This window comes from Lutjanus erythropterus, chromosome 24 (genome assembly GCF_056507025.1).
Source record: "Lutjanus erythropterus isolate fLutEry1 chromosome 24, fLutEry1.hap2, whole genome shotgun sequence".
NCBI classification, from domain to species: Eukaryota; Metazoa; Chordata; class Actinopteri; order Lutjaniformes; family Lutjanidae; genus Lutjanus; species Lutjanus erythropterus.
The window spans coordinates 1000261-1017844 of NC_139340.1; the positions used below are offsets into that span (position 1 = coordinate 1000261).

General features: G+C 38.0%; 1 protein-coding gene across 1 annotated transcript; it reads left to right on the forward strand.

Annotated features, from left to right (window-relative positions):
- Positions 1-8560: 8560 nt before the first annotated feature.
- Positions 8561-14045, forward strand: LOC146304464 (uncharacterized). Its single transcript, XM_084713555.1, has 2 exons — positions 8561-8819; positions 12992-14045. The coding sequence occupies exons 1-2, from the start codon at positions 8648-8650 to the stop codon at positions 13903-13905; spliced, it is 1086 nt and encodes a 361-aa protein (XP_084569681.1). The 5' UTR covers positions 8561-8647; the 3' UTR covers positions 13906-14045.
- Positions 14046-17584: the final 3539 nt, after the last annotated feature.

The window sequence follows — 17584 nt, forward strand, 5'->3', positions numbered from 1 at the left end:
TTTGATTTACATTGAAGCCATACAATGTAAATACCATTTACCTCAGAGGGAAGGTTTAAAGCCTCATCTCAAATCCAGTAAAAATTTACTTTAATGATTGGTATAAGTCATTTGTAAGAAATAAGTAAATGGAGATGACTTACCATTAACAAATAAGTTGCTTTGCAAAACATTTCCCTCCTTCCAGGCCATTTTTGTCAGTCAGACAGTTTTTAAAGTCTCATTTTCATCAAAAATCTTCCCATAAAATATTTAGACTTGTTTCAGATAGATTCAAAAATGAAGTGTTACGTCTTTAATTTAGCACAGCAATCTGTGTTCTTCTCCTGTCCTGTTTCAGTATATAGATTCATTTTGAGAGGATTTTTGAAACAAGTTATATTTTTACTTGAAACTCCTTATAGTATTCTCATGGCTTAAATATATGTTTTCATTTGTTTCAAGAAAATGTTTACAAAAGCTCAGTAACAGGCATAAATAAGTACATTCAATGTTTTTTTTAACGATTAATTTCCTTTTGATTTTTCTTTTTTAATTTTCTTCATTAATCCATTGTAAAGTTTTTGTAAAACATTAGAAGTTACTAAGAAAAGATGTGACGCTTCAATAAGTGTGCTGATTTATCACTTGAAAAACCAAATAGTTACTGAACAAGTCATTGATAGATCATCTGTAACATTAATTGAAAGTGGATCAACTGTACATAATCATTATGCATGAAGTAAAGTAAAATACTTGCAAATGTACTCAATACTAAACTGAAAACAAGCAGTTTCTGGCTTGTTCCGTGTTTCTAATGAGACAGGTCATAGTCCACCATGACGATCATTTTCATAAGCTCATCTAATTGTATCTGTAGTGATATGATAAACTGATGAATAAAACCATTCATAAGAAATGTTTGTGTGACTTTGCTATGGTGTTGATGTTCAGTAACAAAAGTTATTTGTGGACTGCATGGAGATTTTGTGGATATGATGAAGAAGAAATAAAATAGATAAACCAGAGGTATTTTCTTTTTAACCGTCCATCAGTGATTAAGATTGGATTAGGTTTTGGGACAAAAAATGGTTAAAATCATGGTCTGGTTAAAATAATCACTTGCAAGAGTGTACACGGGTCTGGGGTTCCTATTTATTACTTTAATTTACAATACGAGTATATGTAATGTCAAGTTTAAGTTGTAATTTAGTCACCTACCTAATGTTGCATACAAATATTGAGAATTGAGTTTCTGAGTTACTCATGTAAGGATGCCCCATTCAGACACAAAAGTAGTTGAATAGATCTTAATGGTTCAAAGCCAAAGAAAGGGTAACAAACAAAAGAATCAGTTGTTGATTTGAAACTGAGGCATTTTTGTGTATTTCAACTGTATACTGAATCTCTGGTACTTAAATTCTTTATTTGCTGATTTGGAAACAAAGTACAGATTTACATATGACTCTGACATCAGGATGACTTTGTACAAATAACTACTCAGAGTAATCAACCAGGGGCCTGTACTACGAAGCAGGTTCAACATACCCAGGGTGTCTTTGAAAGATCGGGCTTTACTAAACCTTAAGAAGGCAATCAAGAATAAGTGGTCACATGAAGCTGGTTAACTTGGTAAATCAACTCAGGGATTCCCAATCTAGACACAAGCATAGTCACATAAATGCAGTGGTGGACAGTAGTGAAGTACATTCACTTGAGTATCTGTACTTTACTTGAGTATTTGTTTTTTTGGAAACTTCTGACTTTCACTCCACTACATTTCAAAGACAAATGTTGTACTTTTGACTCCACTACATTTCTAGGAAAGTTGTTGTTACTTTTTGACTAAGTTTTGAAGTCAGCTGTTGCTGTTTTTTCTTTTCTAAAATGCAATTGGTCACATGCTGTGTTCCTCACAGAAGGAAACCAATCACAGTAGCTCCTCTCAAATGGGATTGATGTAAAAGCAGAAATAGGTCCAGACACTCTGTAACAAGCACAAGCTTTCTTTAATAAAATATTGTCCTCCGAGGAGAAAAATCCTCACCTTTATTCAGCTCAGTCTATATAATGATGAAACAGTGTTTTTGTATTAAGGCATTTACATCAGTGTCACTTTGACAGTTTACATCAGTGAGGTTGTTTTAGACCACAGCAGAAACTGCAAACTACATCAACACACACAGAGGAGATGAAGAGGAGAGACAGTGTGGACTCTTCATTGTGACTTACAATAATGCAGCGCAGTGACACACGTTTTGTGGAGGAAAAAAGCATCTGTCACTTTGGACTTTACAGAGACCAATATTTTTTATCTGTAGTGTTTAAAGCACAGAACTGTACAGTAACATCAGGATTCATGATCAATAAAGTTTTTATATCAATCTATACTTCACACACTCGCTCCTCCTCCCTCCCTCCTCTCTGCAGCTCATCTCTCCTACCTTGTTGTTGTGATCAATCAGCATGAAGTAATTAAGTATTTAAAAGTACACAGTGTACACTAAATGACATCAGGGTACTGAAAGATTAAACTGACGGGTTTATTTTTTGTTTGTTTTGTTTTGTTTTATAGGCAACATGCTTATTTATTCCTTCTTCTTAATTCAAGTTTTTTTTTTTTATGTATAGTTATAATCAATCAATCTATATAATAATCAGTGTACGCCAATACTGAGTGCAAAACAATCCAAGGCTAAGGGACATATGGGTGAGACTAGTTGCAGCAAGTCATACAGTAAAGATTTGTTAGATTAATATGATACCATCACATAAATTAGTGTACATGAGAACAATGGTTTTCAAATGTTTTTGGAAGTTGAAACAAGAACGGAAGAAATATGGCTGGCTGATTTGATTTTTTATATTTATAGTGATCTTCGATCATTTATTGACTATGAAGACTTTGTTATCTCCAAACCTTAAAATAAAAAAGGATTTCTTATGACAAAATCCTCTCAAACTGGGGGTTTCTGTTCCTACCATCATTCTGATTGAATGGTGAACAGTTTCCAAGTGGAAAAACAACCAAAAAAACATAAAAAAAATATATATATATTGCCCTGTAGTTTTTTACTTTTAAAAAATGGTCACCATTCACTTGCATTGTTTGGGAGATTCTGCAATGCTATTTTCCTGTGATTAATGATAAGGACTGATTTTGGGTGAACTATGACTTTAACAGTTGTCTGTATTCATACATACATTAATATGTCTAAAAATAAATACATTTCACTAACATTATGCTATAGTACTGCTTACTTGCTTACTATATCTTATATCCTACTTATCTTATGCAAAGATCTGGATATTTCCACTATTCGTAATGTTTAACAAAGAGACAGGCCTATGGGCTGTAAATAATTTTGCTTACTTTTATCACCAGCAAGCACAACTCTTAAAAGTTAGACAACATTCAGTGTCAGGCTTTAAGATTATACAAAGATGTATTTTAAATGACATACAGATTGAAATGTGAGAAAAAAAAAAAGTTTGAGAAATGAGGTGTGCAGGAAAGAACAGGAGAGATTAGTCAGTTATATCAAGACTTAGGTTTTGACTAAACAGCCAACTATTTAAAATAGATAGACATAATACAGGCAGGTGTGACTACTATGGGCAGGAACAATAGGGAATGTTGTGCTATCAGAGGTATGAAGAAGAATCTGAAAGAAAAGCTAAAAGATACTTGTTCTACCTCCTGACAGGTCCAGAGTTCCTCCTGTTCCTCTTTAATGTGTGGAATGCTTCGATTTAATAGAAATTCTATGAAAAAATTGGGCTGCGCGGTATATACGGTATGACGGTAGAAACGGTATAAATTTGGCCAAGGTAGAGATTTGCACTCTCCCGTCATACCGTCGATGACGTCATCGCACCTGCCTCTGTGTGAAAATGGCGGAGAGGGAGGGGCTGTTAAAAAAAACGGTGCTACATCCGTGATTTGGACGTGGTTCAGGTTTAAAAAGTTGGATGTTGAGCAGAATATTGTCATCTGCAAGATGTGTGGAGTAACTGTGACCGCCAACAAAGACCCAGATGCCGTCCTATACGGACCCGGACCTATAACCAATAAATTATTAATAGATTTATTTTTTTTACGGGACGCTTCTACTTTAACTGGCGCAACTATTCTAGTCTTTCCGCTGCTGGTTTATCTGATCAGGAAACACACAGACCAACTGCAGAGAAGCTGCGCGTGGAGGAGACTGTTGTTAATGACGAGTTTATTACAACAGAAACTAACGTGATGCTTAATGACATCGACACCAACCAGATGCACTTATAAAATTAAACAACTGTATAAGGAGGCCTATATGTAAAACAGGAGAGTCTGTGTTTCTCTGTGAGAAACTTTCAGATCTTCTCACAGCAGAGTGAACAGGTGAGGGAGGAGAGGAGGGCAGACTGATCACTAATCAATCACTGATACCGTCGTCCTCTCGAACTGATTAAAAAATAAAAATACCAAAAAAGGTCACAAACCAAACCTGTGTGTCCACACAAATAAAGTCTTTGTGTGAAACACTGCAGAGTGTAACATCGTGCTGTTTACAGACAGTCTGCTGTCATTAGTTTGACAGAGAGACAGAGAGGGTCGTGTCTAGAAGGGAACCCTAGACCCGCGAAAGATCGCGCGACTTTGATCATTTTAGTACAAAATAACGGACACAAATCTCGCGAGAGTTGTGCAAATGCGCAATTCCAAAAATAGAAAATCATGTCGTGGTGCAGATGTTTTTAATGTGGCGGGCCGCCATAAATAAAACACTATTCATTGATCCACAGAGAGTTACTGAAACACTGATCACTGACCTGCTGTGATGGAAAAAATACTCACATTCTTTGCTTAGGTATGTTTTACAGATTTTTCCAGGATTACAGAACCTTTTCACTGTTTTTGCCATTTGCCTCATAGAAAACCTCTCTTAAGTACTGTTTACAATATCCACTTTATTTTTGTAAGAATTTTTGTACTTCTGAGGCACTATCCTTACTTCTGTTGTTCTTCTGCACAATAAATGCTCAAAAAATTACATTATATCTTTGCTTTTTTTTTTTTTTTTTTTGTCAAATCAGTTTAGTTTTGCTAAGGGACTACAAAACCCATTAAGAAACACTTCCATTATAAGTTTTACACCTCGACATTCATACCGCGATATATACCGTTACCGTGAAGGGATTCAATTTATACCGTGATATGAATTTTGGGTCATACCGCCCAGCCCTAATTAAAACACTCAAGAAGTGAGTATAAATTAATATTTCATTACCTTAGACTGACAAATATGATAAGTGTAAAAATTTAAATTCCATCCACACACTATACCTGTTGGTGGCAGTAATGCACCAATTCATTGTTTGCCAACCACCAATAAACCTAGAAAAAGAGGTGTTACTGAAAGGAAGTGTACTTGCTGTAGCTAATAGGTGCGTTCGAGATGAGCCAGGCCTGCGCAGAATCAATCGGTGGTGAACACTGCACAATGCATGCCGGTTAGATTTGTATCTGACTGACTGTTTTTTTTCTATATGACTTATCAGAAGAGCAGTTTCAAAGTGCTTTACAAGGCAGATAAAAGAACAAATGTTCCACGTAACAGAAGAGGATCTCTGTTTCTACTTTAATCAGCGATCAAGAACACACTTTATTGCTTCAGCTATGAACGTGTTCTGCAAACTTCTGCAAACTTCAGATAACCTACAGGATGTTAGTGTCTCTCCCTGTATACTCTCTGAAGTCTGCTGGAAACTGTCCGACTTCATTTCAGCTTTTTGTCTCCACCTCCTGCTGCAGCCGCCTGATCTCGTCTACTTTCCACTTTCTTATTATTTTTTTCCATTGCATATTGTTATGCATTACCATAAATTGCAATTGAAATCAGAGTGAAATCAGAGGATGTATGCGTGGGCAAACTTGTCTAAGCTGACTTTGTGTAAACTTCAGGGATATTTCAGCCAAGACTAATCTTCTGCTTGCCAAGAATGCTTAAGGAAGTTAGTGTAGCTTGCTAGCAGGAAATAGTGGAAACACTTCCTTCCTGCAACAGAAAGAGAGTGGGGGAAATTCAAATTTAAGAACAAACCTGAGATTGCTGTTGAAGCCTCTGTTTTAGAGGATTTTGGAGGGATGGCTGCGTCCTCGTCTGGTAGTAAAGGAACGGCAGTGAGGCACAACTGCTCTATGGATCAAAGAAAGAGTTTGAATGGGGAGACAGTGATGGGAGTATGGAAGTGGGAAGTGAAAGAGAAAGCAGAGGATCCTCAGGGCAAAGATGGAAATATGTAAGGAGCAATTGGAGGGGGAGTGAAAGGAAAGGTGTAATTCGGAAGGCAGAATCAAGAAAATATAAAATGCATTGAAAGATTTGGTGACCAGTCTGGAGTGAGTAGGGTTAATCCACTAAAATTAACAAAAATGCTAAATAGAGCTATTGAAAACATTGATTTTGCTAAGGTACTGCCTGACGGTAACCTTTTGATTGGATGCAACAAGGAGGAGCAGGCAAGTAAGGCCCTCAAGCTTAAAGAGATCAGGGGGATTAAAGTGGTCAGTACAAGCAGAGTTGGAGGGACAGGTAGGGCCAGGGGATGTAGAGGCTTCATCACTGGTGTATCCCTTGACATAGGTGTAGAGGAGATTAAATTAATTAATTAATTTGAAAGGGGGCATGATATTAAGTGTTCAGAGGATGAAGTCTAATGTGAATGGGACCACGAAAGACACTGAAACTGTAATGACTGAGTTTCAAGGGTGATGTTAATCCAAAGAGGGTGACGTTGGGGCTGATGAGGTACATTATGAGAGACTACATTCTGAGACATGCATATTGTGGAGGGAATCACAAGTATGGCAAGTGTGGTGAGGGAGTGCAGTCAAAGTGTTGCAACTGTGGACAGGCCCACAGTGCCACCCTCAGGAGATGTGAAGTACTGAAAAGGAAGATGGAGATAAAGGGCACCTAGATATTAATGGCCAAACAATAGAAGTTCTCTTAGAGGAAAAAGAGTTGGTGTGTTTGAATGATGGGAGAGGTACTAGGGTAGATGTGTGCACAGGACAGGAATCTGTTCTGGACCTGACACTGGTTAAAAGGCATCTATGTGACAATGATCTGGTCAGTGTTTGATTATGGAAGTGTGGTTTATGGTTCAGCCTCAAAAAGCCTGCTAGAGAAACTGAATAAAATTCAAGCTCAAGCTCTGAGGCAGTGTTGTGGAACAGTAAGAACAAGCCCGATCCCAGCCCTGCAAGTTCTGGGGAAAGAGATGCCACTGGACATTAGGAGGAAGTGGTTGATGATCAACTACTGGGCTAGCCTCAAGGGGCAACAAGAGCAACACCCCACAAAGGTAGTGACACAGGAATGGTGGGAACAAGGCAGAGGACAGAGGGCTAGCTTCAGATGGGTTGGCAACCAATATGCACGTATCCCAATATGCATATGGGGGTGATAGATCTCAAGATAAGCCCAACAGTGGTAACTCCAGAAATTAAACCATGGATGCTTATAACACCACAAGTTGACCTATACCTGCTAGAGCTCAGGAAGGCAGAGAGAGGGAAAATAGATTAATTGTCAGCATTCTCAGCTCGTGTTGGCCAGATATATGATGATATATACAGATGGGTCTAAAGATCCAGAACAGCAAACAACAAGGGCTGTTTTCTGAGTTCCATGCAGAAATGTCTCTCTAGTAAAGCGTGCCTCAGACTGTTTAGGAGTTTACACTGTAGAGTTGTTGGCAGTGCTTTGGGCATTACAATGGGTAGAAGAAAACAAACCAGGAAATACTCTAATCTGCTCTGATTCTGTTTCAGTCCTCAGCAGCATGACATCTTTCATCTGCAGCCATCAAGATATCCTGTTCAAAATTTTACAAGTACACACCAGAGTCGCACGACAAGGTATGCATATCGAATTTATGTGGGTTTCAAACACATGTAAGTTCAAAAGGTAATGAGAGGGTGGATAAACTAGCTAAACAAGCACTATAAAAGGATGTCATAAATATACAAAAGTAAGTCAGAGGTCAAGGCAATAATCTGGAATAAATCAGTGGAAGAATGGCAGGGGAGGTGGAACAATGAAACAAGGGGGGGATTTTTATATAGTTTTATCAGTAATATAAAGTCAGCAGACAGGAATATAGGAAGGACAAGGAGGGAGGAGGTAATCTGCAATGGGATTAAATTAGGTCATTCAAATTTAAATAGTACACTAAACAAAATAGGAAAAACGCCCAACTGGTTTATGTGAACACTGTCATTCAGAGGAATCAATAGTCCATGTAATCACAGAATGCACCAAGTACAGCCAGGAAAGACAGCAAATTAAGGACGAATTAAGACAGACTGGAATACATGAAATTAATGTTAAAACTCTGATGAAACTGCCAAGTGGGCAAAGCACTAGAATTTTCTTTGCATTTATTAGAAGGACTGGTTTACGTAATAGAATTTTAATCTCATCTAATGATTCACACTCCGGAACAGAAGGTGGCGGTAATGCACCTAATACGCTGGTTGCCGCCGTCAAAATCCAAAAAGAAGAAGAAGAAAAAGCAGAAGGAATGGTAGAAGAAGAAGAAGAAGAAGAAGGAAATAGCGGAGACATTACTTACAGTGTTCATCGGAGTAGCGTCGTTAGATTCGTCGTTTGTTACAATGTCTAAAGTCCAAAAACTCAGAGATGTTGTCAGCCAGCGACTAAATGCAGCTGCTGAGGAGATATTTGAGCTTATTGAAACAACCTTCGCAGAGTACGAGGAGGAACTCTGGCGACAACGCAAACTGCTGCACGCTGTTTTCAATCCTCAAGTCCGGTTACGCAGGGCAGGTTTGTTCTTTCATTGTTCTTTCTTTTTTTCAGTGTGTTTTTTCCTGTCTTTCTGTCCGTTTTTTCACCAACGTGGAAAACCTTATGAAATTCTTCACCAAAGTAAAAGTACTAATACCACACAGTGAAAATACTCCAATACAAGTAAAACCATGTACTCAAAACCTTACGTAAAAGTAAGTATTATGAGAAAAATGTTCTGTAATTAACTGCAGTCGAGCCAGTCTCCACTTCGAAAATCACGGTCATTCTAGCCCTCACTTGTTTTGTGGTGCACATATACACTAGGCATTACGGTAAGGGAACATTAAGGACTGATTTCAATAAAGGTAACCTTTTTTGGGCGCGATCTCACATCTATTCAATCAGTCAGTCTGCCTGTCGGTGTGTATATGAATCAATCAATTAATTCTTCAATCAATTCATGTATTAAATATTTAAGCAAAACAATAATAATAATAATAAAAAAAGGAAATAGAATCATGCCATTAATATAAAAGTATTTCCATTATTCAGTCGATTTGATATCAACAGGAAACTACCTCAATACAGAATGATAGTACACCACCTCAGAGGGTCACTCACAAAATTTCATGGAAGTCTTCAAAATGAAAGCCCTGAGAAAAGTCCAATATTTTCAGTATTTCTACCTAAATTCAGATTGAAATTAAAAGGAAACTACCTGTTTCCTGTTGTTTCTCAGCATTGATGATGTGTAGATGATGAAGGAACCTTGCTGGCACTGGTTTACTTGTATAAAATAGGTTTATTACAAAAAGATCAGTTACCATACAGGCACCACCAAAATTAAAGCCCTGAGAAAAGTCCAATATTTTCAGTATTTATACCTAAATTAAGAAATTAAAAGGAAACTACCTGTTTCCACAGACCGGTTATGATTCAGAATGATAGTACACCACCTCAGAGCTTCATGCATAAATGTTTTCTTACATTTCTCTTATGTTTGCTTGTAAACAAAGCAGTGCTGGAAGTCTGATGTAGACTTTCAAAATTAAAGCCGTCTAAGATGTCATATTTTTCCTGTTTTTGCTGCCAAATTAGACTGATATTCTAGTTTTAGTCTCAATTTAGTAATTTTTATTAATGGTACTGCAAGATTATCTCAGCATCAGTCTATCTTCGTGTTCGTAATCTGCTTCTATTTCTGATCGTATTTATTCTTCCTATATGGATTCGTTCACTTGCTTTCACTGATATTGTGTGCATGACTGCTCGCCTCTTCAGTAGAGAAGTTGTCTTTTGCATTTTACATTGTGTCCCGTGTTTCTCTCTGCACCCGAATCTTGGATTGCTTCTAATGGTATGAATACTAACACACTTTTTATCCACTAAAGAAGGATTTTCAAGAGTGGATTTGTGGATGGATATATACTCTATATCCACGCTGTTCTTAAAGAAATCAATGATATACTTGGTCGAACAATAAACATTTCCCCCTTATCATGCATTCTTGGTATACATAATCCTCCAAATATTCTTCAAAATCCACTAAAACTCCCGAAAATCCTTCTTTTCTGTGCTAGAAGATGTGTTTTTTTTTAAGTGGGTGTCAGAGGAACCTCCTAGCATCACTCAGTGGATAAAAAGTGTGTTAGTATTCATGCCATTAGAAGCATTCAGCTTTTATTTAAGAGAGGAACCTTTTCAGCTTTACAAAGTATGGAGTCCTTTCATAGCTTATTTGGGACCTGATTGTTTACAAATGATAACTGCAGGGCTCTGTGGTCTGGCATGGAAACAGTAGATGTATCACCTTAAATGCAATGTGTCCTGACTGTGTCTGTACATTCCTGTAATGTTTTTCTTTACCTTTTTTTTCCTTGCTTGTTTTTATATTTACTGTCATTGGTTTACTTATGTCAGATCTGTAAATGACTGTAAACCTGTCAATGTTAATGGAAAAAAAAAAAGGAAACATCTCATAAATGAATAAGAAATTACAGTTGTGTAAAGTTTCTTGAGCAATCCAAGATTCGGGTGCAGAGAGAAACACAGGACACAATGTAAAATGCAAAAGACAACTTCTCTACTGAAGAGGCGAGCAGTCATGCACACAATATCAGTGAAAGCAAGTGAACAAATCCATATAGGAAGAATAAATACGATCAGAAATAGAAGCAGTTTACGAGCACGAAGATAGACTGATGCTGAGAAAACACTGTAAAGCAATGAGAACATTATCTTGCAGTACTATTAATAAAAAATGGTAAATTGAGACTAAAACTAGAATATCAGTCTAATTTGGCAGCAAAAACAGGAAAAATATGACATCTTAGTAGGGGTGGTTAATCTGTCTGATTTCTCGATCCGATTCAATTACGATTACTGAGGTCCCGATTCGATTACCAACCGATTTTCGATTATTAACGATTCTCGATTAGCGATTGTTGATTTTCCATTTGACAACAGTAACCCAAAATACACCACAAAGTTATTGCACGCTATTGTACGCTCTGTAGTGTGGTTCAATGTCCCGCCCACAGCACAGCACATCTGATTGGTTAGAAGTCATGATCAATCAATCAATCAGTAGACACACTGACGTGCTGCACACAGCAGCATCTGTCTGCATTGAGATGTCTGGTATTATAACTTATACAAAAGTAACAGTGACAGTAAAACTATGATGCTCACATGTGGTCCGCGGATCACACGCGTGCCGAACTGTAGAGGGCGATCCATATGGGACACGGATCAACTGCGATCTGTTGCAGCTCTAGTTGGTTGCTCGTTGCTGGTTGTTTTTCGTCCATTTTAAACCTGCTCGTACGGCTCACTCGCTCTGGCTGCTGCATGCACTTTGTGAATTGGAACTGGGCGCGCTCGTGTGATGTTCAACTTCCGTTGACTGCGGGATAACATTTTTACAAAATAAAACAATGCAAAAAATAATCGATTTTTGAAAATTTAATAATCGATTCATACTCGTCCATAACATAATCGCGATTAATTAATAATCGATTTTTTTCACCACCCCTACATCTTAGATGGCTTTAATTTTGAAAGTCTACGTCAGACTTCTATGAAATTGTGTGTGAGACTCTGTGAGGTAGTGTACTATCATTCTACATTGAAATTTGTCTGTGGAAACAGGTAGTTTCCTTTAAATATCAATCTAAATTTAGGTAGACATGCTGAAAATATTGGACTTTTGTCAGGGCTTTAATTTTGAAAGTCTACATCAGACTTCCAGTGTTTCCCCTAGTTTTTTTGCTTTGTGGGGGGGGTGCCTGGGTTGGAATGAGCGTGGTCCGTCGCTGGGGTCATTGTAGGACCCTCTCGCCAAAGGACCCCATTACCAAGATTACAGAGCATTTGGACCCTGAATAAACAGTTAACACTTATTTGTGTTCACATTTTTTTATTTTAGCAATGGAACACTGTTTTTATTCATTTATTCATTCGTTTACTTATTTATGCATCTATCCATCCATCCATCCATCAGGAATGGTGTTATGGCTGTCATCAGCGCTGTGTTGATATCAGGGTCAGTTTGTCTGCTGTGCGCATGATGTGACCGTCGTGCAGAACATGTATGTGACAATGACGGGCACAGAATCAGATATGTGACGCTGACCGGCCAGTCACCGGTCAGGGCCAGTCACGCTGAAAACCGTTCAGTTCCGGTCGCTGGCCGGTCGATCGGTGCATCTGTAGTTTCAACAGCCTGATTTTGTTGACTTGATCAGATTTTTTTGACTTTGTCATTTTTCCTTGCTATTTGTGCTTCTATCATGTGTAAGCCACGTAGTTCAATGGTTTCCTTTTTTTGAGAACACAAGAAAAAATTTATACAATCCATTTAATAAGTTTAAATGTTTGTTATTGAAGATAATAAGGTTACCCAGGCATATTCTTAAAACCTGTGTGCTGTTCTGGAGACTCAATTTAGATCAGGGACAAAACAATCCATTCCACTCATCTGTAAGTACTTTTAACTGTTGCTTTCAGAGAGACTCAAGTGATAGGTCTGATATATCCCAGCCCATCTCAGAAACTTCTCCAAAATGTGAACAGAAGTGAATATCAAGGCACCACCTCCATATAGGATCAAGGCTGTGTGTGTTTGTGTTCAGCTCAGTCTCTGACTGAACTGTGCACTCAGCAGACTCCAAAATTGCAGTTTTCTAAAAGGTGTTTATGTATTTCAGTTGTCTCCATAGAAGAGGATTCCCCTGAGCAGCAGGAGTTGAGCCCCTGTCTGGATCAGGAGGACCCACCAGAACTGCCACACGTTAAAGAGGAACAGGAGGAACCCTGGACCTGTCAGGAGGGAGAGCAGCCTCAAGGGCTTGAAGAGGCTGATATCACCAAGTTCACATTCACTCCTGTCCCTGTGAAGAGTGATGAAGATGGTCAAGATAAACTGTTCTCACAGCCTAATCAAAGACAAACTGAACAGATGAAAACAGAAGCTGATGGGGAGGATTGTGGAGGTTCAGAACCAGCCAGGAACTTTAATCCAGATAGTCATATTCAACCAGCTACTTGTGACAAGATGGCACACTCTAAAACTGAGACTGATCATAGTAGTTGCAATTGGAAGGAGACCAGGGACCCTCTGTCAGGTTTAAACCCCCTGCAAAACAATGAGGTATCTGTAAATGATATGGAATGTAGTACTGCAAAAACATCAGATAGCTCTAATAAATGTTCTACGGGATTTGACCACAAGGGACATCTTCAGAAACACAATGGAATCCAAACAGCAGAGAAACCATTTAGTTGCTCATTTTGTGGAAGAAGATACCACCGGAAGAACTCCTTAAGGGATCATATAAGACTTCATTCAGATGGAAAACGGTTCAGCTGCTCAGTTTGTAAAAAAAAGTTTCAGTTGAGCAGAGATGTTGTGAGGCACATGAGAACCCACACAGGGGAGAAACCCTTCAGTTGTTCTATTTGTGGTTTAAAATTCACACGAAAGGAACACATGAGACGGCACTCAACAGTCCACACAGGGGAGAAACCCTTCAGTTGCTCCATCTGTGGTATAAGATTGACACGAAAGGAACATCTGACAAGACACGTGACTGTTCACAAGGAACAAAGCCTCTGTACGTGATAAAAGATTCACCCAAAGTGTAGCTTTGACCTTGATGCTTTAGAATGCGCACTAGAGAAAAACGTTTAACATGCTGAGTAGGGATGTAATGATACATTTAACCCATGATTCAATACGGTTTCTGATACTGGCTTCACAGTGCGATTTTTTTTTCATGATTTATTTTTAACAGAATGAGATTGCAGACAAATTATGACTGAAAAATACTCCTGTAATTATTTCTCATTAAAAAACACATGTCTGAGGTAGGGTGTTGCTGCAAAACAAACTATGTAATGAATGTATATTTAAAAATACATATATATATAAAAACTACATTTTTTCTCTTACATTTAACAAATTAAAAAGAATCCCAGTTTATTTCTGAGGTAAACTGCAACGCAACCCATAGGTCCTCTTCTTAAAAGTGCAACTGAAATTCTGAAATTGAAAATTTTTAAACCAAATCCCACATCAATATAACTAAATGAATAATAGAAATAAATGAAATCATGGATTGTCCTTTTAACAGTGTCTTTGCTCAGGCAGTGCTGACTTGAGCTTCTCACTATGTTTCCAGGTGACATGCTGCATTATGTTGGTTGTGCTCCTTGTGTAGGACATCGTCTTCTTGCAATATTTGCACACTGAGTCTTGTCTGTGATCTTCTCGCCCTCTTCATTTTTGAACACAGGGGGCCCTATGTTACGTTGACCTAAAGCGCAAGTCGAAAGTGTGAGGCGCAATGGATTTAATTTATTCAAGGTGTCTCCACATCCACTTTTGCTGTGTTGCGCCGGGGTGCAGGGGTATCCTGCCCTGTCCTGCCCCGCCCCTTGCACCACCAGCACAAAGCAGGATACACCTATCAGGTGAAGCAGGTATGCCAGGAGCGCACGACATGGCAGCATGACGGCGGATTTACCAGGAGGAAAGAGAAAAGATTTGCAAAGCAAGGAGACAGATCTCCTGGTTGGAGGAGTGAAAGCGTGTGCAATATATTATCCTCATCTCCTCCCATCCTTACTCCTCCCTCCTGTTAACGCTACTGTGGGTGCAGAAAACAGAATTTGAAAGTGTTTTTGAAGTTTGGAGTGCGCAAAATTATGCACGGTATATCCAACCAGCTCTGTCAGAAGCACACATAACTGTTTTCTCTCCGGGTTGGACCAGTCTCATGCAGTCTTACACACTCTGCTCTTTAAAAATGCCATTGTGATTCATTTTTCATCTCAACTTATTTCAGTCGTCACACATTTGTATTGATTTTTAACTGTCTCATGATGTAACATTACATCCCTAATGCTGAGTTTATAAATCAAGTTTCTGTCACAGTAGCAGTTGTCCCATACATGAGAAGGCATGCTGGGGAGACACCATTAAGTTGGAGTGTTTGTGATAAAATAATTACATCACTTGGCCTAATAATTAAAAAAAACACATTTGTGCTGGCGAGTGCAGTGCAAGTAAATGAAGGTGCAGAGATGCTTATTGAGCCAAGTTCTTCCAGCAGGATGGGAATACTAAGGGCAAGACTTGGTTTAGGCTGACCAGTTCAGAAATGTGATACTCCAAGTAAGTTGTGCTTCATCTTTTCAGCCAAGATAATAAACAGATGGATGAAAAAACTTATAGGAAATGTTTGTGATTATGCAAACATGCTGATGTTCAGTAACTCAGGGTATTAGTGGACTTGGAGGTTTTGTGGATCTTATGTGGAATTGATAAGGAAGAAGAAATAAAAAGACAGTACACTTGGTTTTGCTTTATTGATTTTAACTGTCTATCATCAGTCCAACAATGGATCTTATTCACCAACCATTCTTAAGAAGAAATGTCTTCTTTAAACTCACTTATGCAGTTTTTACTAAGATTCTGGCATTCACCAATGTTTTCTCAAGCCAGATTTGTCCTTTGGTAAGAACAGAATCTACAAACCCTCATTTGAGTCCCTACAGACTTGTGCAAAATAATGTGTAATGGCATGTTCTTCAGTTCCACAGTTGTATTATATTATAGGATTTAAATTACGAAAATATTTTTTAAACTAATAATATTTGGAACGTTATTTTCAATATGTTACAAACCATTATGATCTTTAAAATAAATAATTTCACTTTATAGTGTGTTTATTTATAGTTTACAGTCAATTGGAAATAAGAAACACGTCGGAAATCGAACAGGTTTTAGTGCATATTTTTATTTGTTTATTTTTAATTTGCATCATTTATTTTTTTAAGTTTAGTTTTGAAGGCTGATTTCCAAATGAAAGAGCAAAAGCTCTAAGGAAGTAAATCAAAGTATCTGATGAATAGTGTCAGCACCAGATGATCGTAGGTCTCGCCACCTATCGATACAGAGGGAACAGCCACTAACAAATCTGCACCTCTTGCATTCCTATAGATGTACATATGTATACACATACATACATATATGTATGTCCACATGTTTTCAAGACATATACGTGTATATTAATGGAGAGCAGAGTGTCAGTGTTTTAAGAATATAAGGACCATGTTCATAAATATTCTTTTTAGCCAAGTATTTTTTTTAAATTCTCTCCAATAAAACTATTCTGAATTAGCTATTAACAGTTCATGTTTGCAGTGTATCCATGGATGTACAAACAAACAAACTGGATTACTCTGATACGCAGAAAACAAAAAGAGAAATACGGTGATTCTCAGGCAAGTCCTGCAGTTATAAGGAGTGTTGAATAATATGATATGATAATGATACTCTCAGAAGAGGAGATCACACTGAAAAACATGTTTCATGTCTGTGTGTGCAGATTTGACTGAGCTATGACTCGGAAGGAGTGATTTTAAGGATGGATCTCTGGGCATTTTAAAGTATCTCAATCAGCAGCAGGAGCTGTGTGTCTCAGCCACTGGTGCAGCTCCCACTGCTGACCCATGTTGGTGTGCGGCTTATTTATGAGATGTTGAGTGGTGGGAAGTTGCAAAAATATTAATCATTGCCAAATTCAATCACTGTGTGTGGCAGTGAATGTAAATGGTCCTTGCAGTGTGTGTGTGCTGGGCTGCTGTTCACTTCACTGCAGCTTTATGATGCCATCTAGTGGACTGATAGTAGAACTATATCAAGCTGCTGATGACAGCTGCTTCCTCTGCCTCACACTGCTGTCTGACAACATTCATTTGACACTGATATAACACAGAAAAATAACCAATCCTTCAGTAAGTGGTGGAGCAGACAGAGTCAGAGAATCCACATGTTACTGGAATTTATAAGGAAAGGAAACATGATGCTGATACAGAGCTCTTATTTTGTGCTGAACGGTAACACTGATGTGTCTGTCAAGGGACAGGCTGTGATGCAGGAGGGTCTGCAGCATCCTACTGACTCTATCTTAAAATATCAGCTCCCTTTTGCTGTCTCTAAAAGAAATATTCATCTAGCTAATAGTAGCAGTGACACAAACACTGTTGTATTTGATAATGAACAAAAATTGAATTATCTTGTAATTCACTGCTAATTATGAAATGTAATTCATTTCATAATTATCTCAAAGTTAAATTAATGACAAAGTCCTTATAATTTCAAGATGCGTCGAGCATAATTAAGAGAAAACTGTGCCTTAATTATCATACCCATCTCATAAGTAACAGAAATAAGCCCGAGAAATAATTATGAGGCCCGATCTCATTGATATACGGAAACTGTCAAATTTCTTAAT

Bases quoted from the DNA above. Each gene is read 5' to 3' on its own strand.
- LOC146304464 (XM_084713555.1), top strand. From the start codon at position 8,648: ATGTCTAAAGTCCAAAAACTCAGAGATGTTGTCAGCCAGCGACTAAAT. The intron at 8,820-12,991 runs GTTTGTTCTTTC...TATGTATTTCAG, and splicing joins AGTCCGGTTACGCAGGGCAG to TTGTCTCCATAGAAGAGGAT.